The sequence below is a fragment of the Phoxinus phoxinus genome (assembly GCF_949152265.1).
Source record: "Phoxinus phoxinus genome assembly, chromosome: 22".
Lineage (NCBI taxonomy): Eukaryota > Metazoa > Chordata > Actinopteri > Cypriniformes > Leuciscidae > Phoxinus > Phoxinus phoxinus.
This window is the reverse complement of record NC_136897.1, coordinates 738,750-752,733: the sequence shown is the minus strand read 5'-3', so window position 1 is coordinate 752,733 and position 13,984 is coordinate 738,750. Positions and strand designations below refer to the sequence as shown.

The 13,984-nt window shown below is 46.9% G+C and overlaps 3 protein-coding genes across 4 annotated transcripts in view; 2 read left to right on the top strand and 1 right to left on the bottom strand.

Annotated features, from left to right (window-relative positions):
* Positions 1-2,508, top strand: part of LOC306990560 (haloacid dehalogenase-like hydrolase domain-containing 5) — a 4,266-nt gene extending 1,758 nt beyond the window's left edge. Inside the window, exon 3 of the mRNA XM_079597516.1 lies at positions 912-2,508. Within this exon, the coding sequence (XP_079453642.1) occupies positions 912-1,296 (385 nt within the window). The 3' untranslated portion in view covers positions 1,297-2,508. The remainder of the gene's footprint in view (positions 1-911) is intronic.
* Positions 1-13,984, top strand: part of nuf2 (UF2 component of NDC80 kinetochore complex) — a 52,451-nt gene that overhangs the window by 27,907 nt on the left and 10,560 nt on the right. Inside the window, exon 6 of the mRNA XM_079597517.1 lies at positions 13,388-13,515. Coding sequence (XP_079453643.1) covers positions 13,388-13,515 — 128 coding nt within the window. The remainder of the gene's footprint in view (positions 1-13,387; positions 13,516-13,984) is intronic.
* rab43 (RAB43, member RAS oncogene family) lies at positions 2,384-11,795 on the bottom strand. Of its 2 annotated transcripts, XR_013795891.1 has the most exons (4): positions 11,550-11,795; positions 8,144-8,327; positions 6,269-7,061; positions 3,587-5,971 (listed from the first exon to the last, which is right to left on the bottom strand). XR_013795891.1 is itself a non-coding variant. In XM_079597515.1 (3 exons), exons 1-3 carry the CDS (start codon positions 11,736-11,738, stop codon positions 6,808-6,810), a joined length of 627 nt encoding a protein of 208 aa, XP_079453641.1. In that variant the 5' UTR covers positions 11,739-11,795; the 3' UTR covers positions 2,384-6,807. The 2 variants fall into 2 exon arrangements, 1 of the variants encoding a protein (XP_079453641.1); XM_079597515.1 differs by having other exon boundaries at positions 2,384-7,061.

The following is a 13,984-nucleotide window of genomic DNA, read 5'->3' as shown; positions in this document are numbered from 1 at the left end:
ACGATCTGTAAACAGGGCTTTAAGTGTAAAATACCGAACTTGTCCTTTAACTCTAAAAGCGGAATCTCACCGTGATTGGTTCAGATGCATCACGTGACGCGCTCTGACACTCAGATGTGTGTGTTTGACTGTTTTCTGCTCAGTTAAAGGCCATAAATGCTGTGTTTATAAGGTTTGATGTGATTTAGGTGGTTTGTATTGTTGTTGCTAATGATTTGATGAGATATTGTGTCAGTAAATAGTTGTTTCCACTAAAAAAGTATGAATTTTTACATTACAAATCTTTAAATGTCTTTTTCTCAAAATGAGTTTGTCATTCTCCAGTATAAACATCTCAGCCGATGTACAGCAAACTCTCCAGTTACACACTTAGCAGTGTTCTGAAGATATGTTCAGAGGGATTTGTTAATAAATCATTCCTGGCCTGATTTATGGGACATTTTAATCAAAAGAATATGGCGAAACTTGATTTTTTAAGGCTATGGACAGTATATTTAGATTTCCTAGGTAATAAAGCATATATCCTGAAATCCCTCTGAACATCTTATTCATCTTGTGTGAAATCAAAATGAAAAAATAATTTTGCACCTGGCTTTATCATATGTTCAGATCTATCTACCGAAAATATATGCAAAATTGTGCATATTTAATGAGATAATGCCCAATTTGCATAATTAAACATACAAATTTCAAAAACTTGTAATACATTTTTTTTATGAACTTGTGTAAGTAATCAACTGAGGAAGATTAATGGTGATATCTATTATTTAAAAATGTACCATATTCACCTGTAGTGTCTCGCCTTAAATTATGTAATTGTAGTTGAATAGTACATTCATTTCATTGAAATAATAAAAAAAGTGCAGAGGGCTGAAGAAGTGTGTTATTGCTAACCTTGTAAATGCCTTTAGGGACAACCTGATGACGGACATCTACGGTGCCAACCTCTACAACCGTTACCTGGAGCGGCGCGTGGCGCGGGCGGGCCGAGCCGTGGCCAACATGGGGGCGGCGGCGGGAGCGGTCCCGCGGGACTCGGAGGACAACGGCTGGGAGACGGAGCTGGCCGCCCCATCCGCCACCTCCTGCAAGTCCATCCTGGTGTGCACTGGTGTGTACAACCCTCACCTGCAGTTACCCAGAGACGCCAGCAGGAGCGTGACGGAGACGGTGTTCCACGGCCACAGGGACTTCTGCTTCGACCCGGCGCTGGTGGAGCCCGAGGGCATCGTGCCCGACGTGGACGCCGCGGTGCAGCTCATCTTCCAGATGGAGGAGTTCGGCAGCGAGCGCTAGACGTCACACACACACACACACACACACCTGAGGACACTGCAAGAGCGGAGCATCACTGATCCCGTTGAACTGAACATGAGGTCCTGTACATTTAAAACAAGCACAAGTGAGAACATGCAGCAATCCTTCAAGATCTGAGCATCAATGACCTCACTTTAACTGTTAAACGTCTCCAACATATGCGTAATAATATCAAGAGTCCACATCCTTTACATTTAGCCCAGCGCTGAGTCCCGGCGTGCAGCGGTGACCCGTCACTCCTGCGGTCAGAGGCGCTCGTGGGGTCAATCGCTCGCCGGGTCAATCGCTCGCCGGGTCAACCGCTCGCCGGGTCAATCGCTCGCCGGGTCAATCGCTCGCCGGGTCAACCGCTCGCCGGGTCAATCGCTCGCCGGGTCGATCGCTCGCCGGGTCAACCGCTCGCCGGGTCAATCGCTCGCCGGGTCAATCGCTCGCCGGGTCAACCGCTCGCCGGGTCAATCGCTCGCCGGGTCAATCGCTCGCCGGGTCAACCGCTCGCCGGGTCAATCGCTCGCCGGGTCAATCGCTCGCCGGGTCAATCGCTCGCCGGGTCAATCGCTCGGCGCTGAAGCATGCAAAAAATACATGAAATAAAAGGTAATTGTGCCATTTTATCTCACAACTCTTAGAAAAAGCCAGAATAGTGAGATTAAAAACATCCGTTTATGTGTGTTTGTTGGTGTGCACAGACGTCCACAGCAGACATTAGTGTTCAGTGTCAGCCGGACGACAGGAACTCACTGTACGGGTCAGCGCTACACGTCCAGCGCGTTCTAGAGTTCTGTGTAATACTCTGTATTAATTCAATATGTTCTGTATTGTTATCTTCATTGTGCCAGTTTTAGTCATTGTTACATACTCCATTCTTTATATATATATACACACACACACACACACACACACACACACACATATATATTTACTGGTTACTGTTACATTGTAACATTCTGGTGAGATTTGCACTGAGACGAAACCCTCGTAGAAATAAAAGCCATTTACTTGAACGTTTGTTTTTGAGTTTAGATTTGCTTCTGCAATACACAGTTCAACAACTGCTCACAGTATTATACATCCTGGTACTTTAATAAAGGTTGACAAATAGTTGCATTTTTGTCACTTGTAAATAAATGTGTACTATGATACGTGACCATTCTAATTCTTCCACATTATTTTAATGTCATTAAACAGTTTAACAAAAAACATCATTCTCTGGTACATTCTTATATACAAGATATGCTGTGATCGTTTTGTTGAATACACATTGATTGTCTCTCAGAACATTGATAACTGACTGACAGAAAAAACTGCATAGAAATATAACACGACATTATAAACTGCTTTAAAGGCACTTTCACTTCTCTTAGAAATCCTCGTGCAGTGACGTCTTCCAGTTCATCAGTTTACTCCAGCTGTACTGCACACACACACACACACACACACACTGAACGCAGATCTCGATGAACACGTGTGTGTCGGTCAGTACACACACATAAACACAGCAACTGATCAATCAATTATTCACTGCAATCTCGCCACAAACTCAACGGTGCGATGTCATCAGAAAACTGTTTACAAAGCTGGTTTATCATCATTTACAAGGCTTTGAGCGATGTTTAAATTAGCAATGCCCATGTGACATAAAACATCCGTTCAAAAGGGTTTTTAAAATCATCCATGTACATCCAGAGACACACACACACACACACACACACACCAGACCGTTCACCACAGAGATGGACACATTACTGCCCAAGTACACTTCATTTACTGGTTTTCCCCATGTACAGTGTGTCTGAGCTCCGGACCCTCGACACACACACACACACACGCTAAACATGTAGTCTTCGATATTAGTTGAAAACCATATTATGATCAAAAATACATTATTTTATGTATTAGAAAATAGATCTATGCACATTATTGTTGTTCCACGTGTGTGTGTGTGTGTGTGTGTGTGTGTGTGTTCAAGTTGCTGCTGATATCATGCATAGAATTCAAAGGTCAAAAGGATTAGAGGATGTCTAATCCTTAAAAACAAAAGGAAGACAACTTGAAAGACTCTACAGGAGAACGAATCTCACTGTGCACAAGGACATGTACTTACATCACATTCTTTTTTACAAAGATTCGATTTCTAAAGCTAAGACCACCTATTATTCTGGTTTAATCAGTTCAAGCGAAGGAAATTCAAAGGCACTTTTTTCACTCATTTCCAACCTCATAAAACCTCGGGATCCACTTCCTCCTCATTTGTATTCTTCTGATTTTTGTAATTCCATATTATCATTTTTTTCTTTCAAAATTGAACATATTCACCAGCACCTTATGTCTACTTCTGGTCCGAACTCATTTGTCCCAGTTTCTTTTGCTCCCACCGGTTTACTCTCAGCATTTACTCTACCTTCAGTAAATGAAATTAATGAACTCATTCTAAAATCCAAACTTTCAACCTGCAGATTAGATCCCCTTCCAACTGTGCTTGTGAAAGCTTCTGTTTCTTTTCTGTCCCCGCTAATCAATAACATCATTCACTCTTCACTTACCACTGGAATTGTTCCTCCTTCTCTTAAAACAGCTTCTGTAACTCCCATTCTTAAAAAACCTGGTTTAGATCCCAACGACTACAATAATTTCCGGCCTATTTCAAATCTTCCATTCATCTCCAAAATTTTGGAAAAAATAGTTGCTGCTCAACTCCATACTCATCTTTCTTACAATAATCTATATGAACAATTCCAGTCTGGTTTCCGTCCTTATCATAGCACGGAAACAGCATTACTTGAAATCACTAACAACCTTCTTCGAGCGTCTGACTCTGGCTTACTATCCATTCTTCTTCTGCTTGATTCGAGTGCGGCCTTCGATACTATTTCACACACCATCCTCTTGGACAGACTCTCCTCTATTGGAATTACTAGCACACCTCTTAATTGGTTTCATTCATATCTTTCAGGCCGCACTCAGTTTATTCACATCTCATTCTGTCCCTGTCACAACAGGTGTGCCCCAGGGCTCTGTTCTGGGACCCTTACTGTTTATTATTTATCTTCTTCCCCTTGGTTACATCTTCCGTAAACATCAGATCAATTTTCATTGCTACGCAGATGACACCCAGCTCTATCTTTCAACTAAACCTAATTCCACACTTCCACCATCTTCCCTTACTAACTGCCTTCTTGACATAAAATCCTGGTTCACATCAAATTTCCTTAAATTAAATAGCAATAAAACGGAATTGCTTCTTTTAGGTACAAAATCAACATTAAACAAACTCCATAATTTTTCTATTTTCATTGATAACTCCTTCATTTCCCCCTCCCCTCAGGTTAAGAGTTTGGGTGTCATCTTTGATAGCACCCTGTCTTTTACATCTCATGTTAACAATGTTACCCGGTCTGCTTACTACCATCTTCGTAATATCAACCGTCCTTTCCTCACGCCTCACTCCACTGCCATTCTTGTTCACAGCTTAGTCACCTCCCGTTTAGATTATTGTAATTCCCTTTTGTTTGGCCTCCCACATAAAACTCTTCATAAACTTCAACTGGTCCAAAGCTCAGCTGCTCGTATCATTACTCGCACCCCTTCTGTTCATCACATCACTCCTATCTTACAACAGCTGCATTGGCTCCCTATTATTTACCATATCAACTACAAAATACTTCTCCTTACTTTTAAAGTCATTCATAATCTGGCCCCTTCATATCTTTTTGATCTCCTCCATATACCCACACACACGCGTACTCTTAGATCCTCTTCTTTTATTAATTTCACCGTTCGCCGTGTCCGCCTTGTTACTATGGGGAGTAGAGCTTTCAGTTTCTCTGCTCCTCAGCTCTGGGATTCGCTTCCACCGGACCTCCGTAATATTGATCCTCTCTCACTTTTCAAATCCAAACTCAAAACTCTTCTGTTTAGAATAGCCTATTCCCTTTGACCACAACTGCACTATATTTAAGTTGTATTGTATCTCATTGTTTTTTAAATTTTGTTATTGTTGTTGATGATGATGATGTAAGGTGACCTTGAGTGTCAAGAAAGGCGCCTATAAATAAAATGTATAATAATAATAATAATAATGTCTGGTCAATACTGAAGGAAACTCACATAGCATTTATGAACTATTAGGAATATTCATTTAAATGTAATTGATTCTGAAAGGAAGTATTTCAGTGGAAATTATAAAAATCCCAAACCAAGACAATCTCATCAGCAGCTCAGATTCTATTAGCCCCGCCCACCTGAAATCTCATTGGTCCAAACACATGAAACTCACGCTCTGATTGGCTGCGGTCACACAGTAGCTCTGCGTTCAGTGTGGACTGACAAATGATTGTTAGGATTACATACATTCTGGGTGATTGTAATTTTGAAATATAAAAATATTCCTCTTCACAGTTTCATTCTGAGCGTCCGCTGTACAGCCAGTGATTGGTCCTCGGGTCAGCGCTCAGGTCTGCGTGTGATTGGCCGTCGGGTCAGCGCTCAGGTCTGCGTGTGATTGGCCGTTAGGTCAGCGCTCAGGTCTGCGTGTGATTGGCCGTTAGGTCAGCGCTCAGGTCTGCGTGTGATTGGCCGTCGGGTCAGCGCTCAGGTCTGCGTGTGATTGGCTGTCGGGTCAGCGCTCAGGTCTGCGTGTGATTGGCTGTCGGGTCTGCAGCCCCAGCCCGCCCCGCTCAGGTCAATCTGTGATTGGCCGTCGGGTCAGCACCCGCAGCCCCAGCCCGCCCCGCTCAGGTCAGTCTGTGATTGGTTGTCGGGTCAACACCCGCAGCCCCACCCCGCCCCGCTCAGGTCAGTCTGTGATTGGCTGTCGGGTCAGCACCCGCAGCCCCAGCCCGCCCCGCTCAGGTCAGTCTGTGATTGGCTGTCGGGTCAGCACCCGCAGCCCCAGCCCGCCCCGCTCAGGTCTGTCTGTGATTGGCCGTCGGGTCAACACCCGCAGCCCCACCCCGCCCCGCTCAGGTCTGTCTGTGATTGGCCGTCGGGTCAGCACCCGCAGCCCCACCCCGCCCCGCTCAGGTCTGTCTGTGATTGGCCGTCGGGTCAGCACCCGCAGCCCCACCCTGCCCCGCTCAGGTCTGTCTGTGATTGGCTGTCGGGTCAGCACCCGCAGCCCCACCCCGCCCCGCTCAGGTCTGTCTGTGATTGGCCGTCGGGTCAGCACCCGCAGCCCCAGCCCGCCCCGCTCAGGTCAGTCTGTGATTGGCCGTCGGGTCAGCACCCGCAGCCCCAGCCCGCCCCGCTCAGGTCTGTCTGTGATTGGCCGTCGGGTCAGCACACGCAGCCCGCCCCGCTCAGGTCTGTCTGTGATTGGCCGTCGGGTCAGCACCCGCAGCCCCAGCCCGCCCCGCTCAGGTCAGTCTGTGATTGGCCGTCGGGTCAGCACCCGCAGCCCCAGCCCGCCCCGCTCAGGTCTGTCTGTGATTGGCCGTCGGGTCAGCACACGCAGCCCGCCCCGCTCAGGTCTGTCTGTGATTGGCTGTCGGGTCAACACCCGCAGCCCCACCCCGCCCCGCTCAGGTCTCTGCTGCTGAGCTTGAAGCCGTCGCTGACGCTGTCGGTGAACACGGGTCCTCCGTGTCTCAGGATGAGCTCGCTGGCCATCGTGGCGAACGCCGCCTCCACATTGTCCGAGTGCTTCGCTGAGGTCTCGATGGCGCTGATGAAGTCCAGCTGACGAGCCACGAGCTGCGCATCAGAGAACTGGACCTCTCGGAGATCCGGCAAGTCCGACTTGTTCCCTGATCACACAAGAGTTCAGCAGAACGGTTTATGTACAGAGGTCATGTGATGCTGCTTTAAAAGCTCATTCTGTGTTGTTTACAACTACTAGATAGTTTAACATGCTTTAAAGGTGCAGTGTGTAAGGGTGTGTGGGGCCTCAGTGTGCGTGTGTGTGCGGGGCCTCAGTGTGTGGGGCCTCAGTGTGTGTGTGTGTGCGGGGCCTCAGTGTGTGGGGCCTCAGTGTGCGTGTGTGTGCGGGGCCTCAGTGTGTGGGGCCTCAGTGTGTGTGTGTGTGCGGGGCCTCAGTGTGTGGGGCCTCAGTGTGTGTGTGTGTGCGGGGCCTCAGTGTGTGGGGCCTCAGTGTGCGTGTGTGTGCGGGGCCTCAGTGTGTGGGGCCTCAGTGTGTGTGTGTGTGCGGGGCCTCAGTGTGTGGGGCCTCAGTGTGTGTGTGTGTGCGGGGCCTCAGTGTGTGGGGCCTCAGTGTGTGTGTGTGCGCGGGGCCTCAGTGTGTGGGGCCTCAGTGTGCGTGTGTGTGCGGGGCCTTAGTGTGTGGGGCCTCAGTGTGCGGGCGGGCGGGGCCTCAGTGTGTGTGTGTGTGTGTGGGGCCTCAGTGTGTGTGTGTGTGCGGGGCCTCAGTGTGTGTGTGTGTGTGCGGGGCCTCAGTGTGCGGGGCCTCAGTGTGTGTGTGTGTGTGCGGGGCCTCAGTGTGTGTGTGTGTGTGCGGGGCCTCAGTGTGCGGGGCCTCAGTGTGCGGGGCCTCAGTGTGTGTGTGTGTGTGCGGGGCCTCAGTGTGTGTGTGTGTGTGCGGGGCCTCAGTGTGCGGGGCCTCAGTGTGTGTGTGTGTGTGCGGGGCCTCAGTGTGCGGGGCCTCAGTGTGTGTGTGTGTGTGCGGGGCCTCAGTGTGCGGGGCCTCAGTGTGTGTGTGTGTGTGCGGGGCCTCAGTGTGCGGGGCCTCAGTGTGCGGGGCCTCAGTGTGTGTGTGTGTGTGCGGGGCCTCAGTGTGTGTGTGTGTGTGCGGGGCCTCAGTGTGTGTGTGTGTGTGCGGGGCCTCAGTGTGCGGGGCCGTTCACACACTCGCTGGTCTTGTGTTAGCACTCACCGATTAAGAGAGGCACGATGTTGGCCCCGCCGTACTTCTTCACGTCCTCCATCCACTGCGGCACCGACATGAACGAGCCCCTGTTGGTGATGTCGTACGTGATGATGGCGCCGTTAGCGCTGCGGTAATAGCTCTGCGTGATCGTGCGGAAGCGCTCCTGTCCGGCGGTGTCCCAGATCTGCAACTGCAACACACATGGTATCATAGTTACATCTACCGTGCTTACGCCTACCGTGCTTACGCCTACCTAGCTCTTGCTAAAAGTTAAGAGTTAATCGCATGTTTGTGCTTACTAAGTCGTGTTATGTTGATGTATTCACTAGTTTACAAGCTAGAATTCAATTCACATTTTTTTTTAAATACAGCATACAATTTTTTTTTATATTATTTTAAAGATATTTTCAAAATATCCTCTTGTGTTCCACAGAAGAAAGAAAAGCATACGGGTTTGGACAGACACGAGCGTGAGTAAATGAGTCATGAATTATCATTTTTTGAGTAATTAAGGTATTCACAGCAAACGCATAATGAAACCGACCGGCCGGAAGCCTGACCCGTCCAGCGGCTCTTCCCTTCAGCAGAGGCACGAGTACCACAGATAACACAGATGTGATGTCAGCAAACACAGATATAATAAGTAAAGGTAATTTGTATGCTGGAATTGAATCATCGGAAACATCGAGAACACTGTTAAATAAAGCAGGATTGAGTCCATTAAGTGATGTAGTAGTATTTAATTATTGAGTACAGTGTTATTTCCTTGTTTAACTCATTTTGAGGAACAGAAAATCTGTGCTTTGGTAAGACATGTAAAGTGCACTGTTGCAGAATCTGCTTCTGTCTGTCGCACCAAACTTTATTTCTAGATTAAAGAGAGAAACCCTGAAATCCACTGTGGTCTCAGTCACTTCCTGCTTTCGAGATCTCAGTCCTGAAAACCCACGACGTGCTTCTCTATGTGCAATCCTGCAGAATTTTATCTTTAAATAATTTCAGATGTGCATTACGACAAAGAGCTCAGCTGATAATCTCAGACAACAGTGAACAACGCCTGAACCGAGTCGGCCAATGAGACGCAGCGATCACAACGCCTGAACTGAGACGGCCAATGAGACGCAGCGTTCACAACGCCTGAACCGAGTCGGCCAATGAGACACAGCGATCACAACGCCTGAACCGAGTCGGCCAATGAGACGCAGCGATCACAACGCCTGAACCGAGTCGGCCAATGAGACGCAGCGATCACAACGCCTGAATCGAGTCGGCCAATGAGACGCAGCGATCACAACGCCTGAACCGAGTCGGCCAATGAGACGCAGCGATCACAACGCCTGAACCGAGTCGGCCAATGAGACGCAGCGATCACAACGCCTGAACCGAGTCGGCCAATGAGAGCCAGCGATCACAACGCCTGAACCGAGTCGGCCAATGAGACGCAGCGATCACAACGCCTGAACCGAGTCGGCCAATGAGACACAGCGATCACAACGCCTGAACCGAGTCGGCCAATGAGACACAGCGATCACAACGCCTGAACCGAGTCGGCCAATGAGACGCAGCGATCACAACGCCTGAACCGAGTCGGCCAATGAGACGCAGCGATCACAACGCCTGAACCGAGTCGGCCAATGAGACGCAGCGATCACAACGCCTGAACCGAGTCGGCCAATGAGACACAGCGATCACAACGCCTGAATCGAGTCGGCCAATGAGACACAGCGATCACAACACCTGAACCGAGTCGGCCAATGAGACACAGCGATCACAACACCTGAACCGAGTCGGCCAATGAGACACAGCGATCACAACGCCTGAATCGAGTCGGCCAATGAGACGCAGCGATCACAACGCCTGAACCGAGTCGGCCAATGAGACACAGCGATCACAACGCCTGAACTTAGTCGGCCAATGAGACGCAGCGATCACAACGCCTGAACCGAGTCGGCCAATGAGACGCAGCGATCACAACACCTGAACCGAGTCGGCCAATGAGACACAGCGATCACAACACCTGAACCGAGTCGGCCAATGAGACCCAGCGATCACAACGCCTGAACCGAGTCGGCCAATGAGACACAGCGATCACAACGCCTGAACCGAGTCGGCCAATGAGACACAGCGATCACAACGCCTGAACCAAGTCGGCCAATGAGACGCAGCGATCACAACGCCTGAACCGAGTCGGCCAATGAGACGCAGCGATCACAACACCTGAACCGAGTCGGCCAATGAGACGCAGCGATCACAATGCCTGAACCGAGTCGGCCAATGAGACGCAGCGATCACAACGCCTGAACCGAGTCGGCCAATGAGACGCAGCGATCACACCACCTGAATCGAGTCGGCCAATGAGACGCAGCGATCACAACGCCTGAACCGAGTCGGCCAACGAGACGCAGCGATCACAACGCCTGAACCGAGTCGGCCAATGAGACGCAGCGATCACAACGCCTGAACCGAGTCGGCCAATGAGACACAGCGATCACAACGCCTGAATCGAGTCGGCCAATGAGACACAGCGATCACAACGCCTGAACCGAGTCGGCCAATGAGACGCAGCGATCACAACGCCTGAACCGAGTCGGCCAATGAGACACAGCGATCACAACGCCTGAACCGAGTCGGCCAATGAGACGCAGCGATCACAACGCCTGAACCGAGTCGGCCAATGAGACACAGCGATCACAACGCCTGAACCGAGTCGGCCAATGAGACACAGCGATCACAACGCCTGAACCGAGTCGGCCAATGAGACACAGCGATCACAACGAGATTTTAAAGAACAAAAAAAGTGCATCCAAGGTCTTCTGAAACCAAGAAAAATATACATATCATCACTTTATTACATAATCACTGGCTTCTGGTAAATGTATATTGTCCTTGGCTCGTACGGATTATTGTTATGATGATCGATGATCTCAGGCTCCAGTCACTATATTCATAATAACGCTTGGAAGAGGATATTATTTAATAAAACGCAGACTGAGTTCGGCTGAAAGAGTCATAAACACTGAGATGGCTTGAGGGCGAGTAAATTATGGGATATGTTCATTGTTAGGTGAACTCTCCCTTTAATAGTAATCTTGGTTATTGCATAACTGTGCAACTTTAAGCCCTAAACCCACTAAACTACACACCAGGGACTTCCCAGTGTTGCTCCACGTCACGCGTGTCCCCGTCGCCAGGAAGACCATAACCCGGATATTAATATACATCTGATTATTCCTCAAAGAAGAAGATTAAACCCACACTTCCTGAGAGCTTCTCACCCGTGACGCTGTGTTTGAGAAGTGGGTCTGTGGAAGCGAACTTTGTGACGTGGTGTACAGAGTTCATAAAGATGACACTTCGCGAGTTCCATAAGCATAAGGCATATTAATAACAATATCCTGCCTGAGCCACGAACCTTGACCCGCTTGCCCTGGATCTCCAGCGTCTTCATGGTGAAGTCCACGCCGATGGTGTTGCCCTGCTTCTCCAGGAACACGCCGCTCTTGAAGCGCTGCACCACGCAGGTCTTCCCGACTCCCACATCTCCCACCAGGACGATCTTGAACACGAGATCGTAGTTTTCATCGGAATCCTGCGAGGACATCTCTGTGCTCGTGCTCGTGCTGACTGACGTGTGTCGCTCATCGGCGGCGCGCCTGCTGGTAATGGGGAGTTCGGATCTTTTTATTGACTCGGATCTTTGAACCTCGTTCATCAAAATGAACGAATCTTTTTTCGAGTCAGTTCGTTCATGTCAGCAGAATATAATGGTTACATGATGTAATAGCCAAACTCCCAAAGCCATAAAACGTGTATTACACTTTAGAACAAGAAAACAAATTGCAATGCAAGGCTACATTATGAGAAACAGAAATTATTAATGCATTGCTTATCTGGTTCTTTGCTCTCCCGCGGCGAATACTGAATAACACACACTGGTTATATTCATAGACAGTATATAAAGGTGATATTTCAAATATTTTCACCAGAACGCTCACATTATAGATTATAACCTGATTATAACACACGATACAGAAGTGCTGTGGGAGGAGTTCTGACGTCACATCCAGCCAGCCAATCGCCGGCCTGCATTTCAAAATGAAATGATCGTTCGTTTGAAGAGTCATAATCAATTACTTTTTTCTTTTATTTTTTGTATTATATCAACTTTCCCCCTCACAATTCTGCTCTAATGAGGTTTTTATTCATCTCTCTTTAAATTAAATTGTAGTGTAAAAGGCATTGCTTTTGTTGCATTTCTATATTTCTCTGTTGCATCACATATTATATATATTTTTTTTTTTACAGTGTATGATTATGACTAGATTTCACTTGTTCAAGGAATTAATTGGATGATTTGTGCATTGATCAGGCGCCCGTGGACACGCTTAGAGAAAAGCAGCGTAAACTTAATAAATAATAAAATAAAAATAACTTTATTAAAATACATAAATAAATACATAATTACAATAATAGATCAAAATAAAACAATATAATTTTAATGACATGGTAAATAAAGAAATAAAATTTTAATAAAACATGACTAAAACTTGATTTAAATACATATAAATAAATATGCAGTGTAAAAATTTTTTTTTTAAATAAATAAATATATTGAATGAAAATAAATAAGTGAAATTTGATTTAAATAATAAATGAATACATTTTATTAAATAATTAACAAACAATAAATAAATGAATGGAAAAAACGCAATGATGAAATGTATTTGAAACTAAATCTTTTACACATTTATAATATAACATTTTTAACAGCATTAATTGAGTCTTTATCTTACAGTCAATGGTCTTTATACATGAAAATGAAGGATTTGAACACCTCTACTGCGCATGTCCAGTAGAGGGCGCCACACGCGCTGCTTTTGTGATGACACGTGATGACGTGAGGAACGTCTGGCGGAAGTGACGATAGAGGCGCGTAAAGTTTAAATTTTCTCCAGTTGACGACGAGGGACGTGAGCCTGAACTTGGTTAGTACAATAGTTCGGTATAAGTTATAGATTTAGAATAATGTCGGACCAACAGTGCGAAAAAGACGGTATTATAATTCTGTGTCTTTGAATTGTCTCTAACGTGCCAGTGATCGTTATTGTCCGTGACAGGATCTGTGGACGCGTCTGCTGTAAACACCGCTGACTGACTGGATTAGTGTGGATAGTGATGTGGTGTAACTGTTAGTGATGTAGATGTTATGCAGACAGTGATGTGGTGATGTGGTTTCTTCTTTTGGAGCAGCAGGGATGAGTGAAAACACGTTCCCGGTGTACAAGGTGGACGTTCTTGTGCAGTTCTACCGAACCGAAGTTCTGACCGGACAAGAGGCCAAACACTTCACCAAGAATGACATCACTCCCAACCCGAAGGTGGACACACACACACACACACACACACTCACACTCACTCTGCTTTCTATGTGGATATACAGTAAAGTGTAATTTATTCCTGTGAGCAAAGCTGAGTTTATCATCATTACTCCAGTCTTCAGTGTCACATGATCCTCCAGAAATCAGTGTAATATGATGATCTGATGATCAAGACACATTTATGAATATTATCAGTGTTGAAAACCGTTCATATCTTTGTGGAAACTGTCAAACATTTTTTTTCAGGATTCTTTGAATAGAAAGTTCAAAAGTACAGCGTTTATTTGAAATGGAATGTTTTGTAACATTATGAATCGACTTAATGCGTCCTTGATGAATAAAAGTATTAATTTCTTTCAAGAAAAAATTAGCTATCCACCAGATATGTAGAGGAAAAGTTGATGCCTGTTCATGCCTTACTGGCAAACATCTACAGTCCCCCTGTAGTCGATTTATCCCCTAACTCATC

What these genes read in the sequence shown, in the direction of transcription:
- rab43 (XM_079597515.1), bottom strand. Translation starts at nt 11,738, where the DNA reads ATGTCCTCGCAGGATTCCGATGAAAACTACGATCTCGTGTTCAAGATC. An exon ending in TCCAGGGCAAGCGGGTCAAG is followed by an intron (nt 8,328 to 11,549) that starts GTTCGTGGCTCA and finishes TGTGTGTTGCAG; the next exon opens with TTGCAGATCTGGGACACCGC. An exon ending in CATCGTGCCTCTCTTAATCG is followed by an intron (nt 7,062 to 8,143) that starts GTGAGTGCTAAC and finishes TTGTGTGATCAG; the next exon opens with GGAACAAGTCGGACTTGCCG.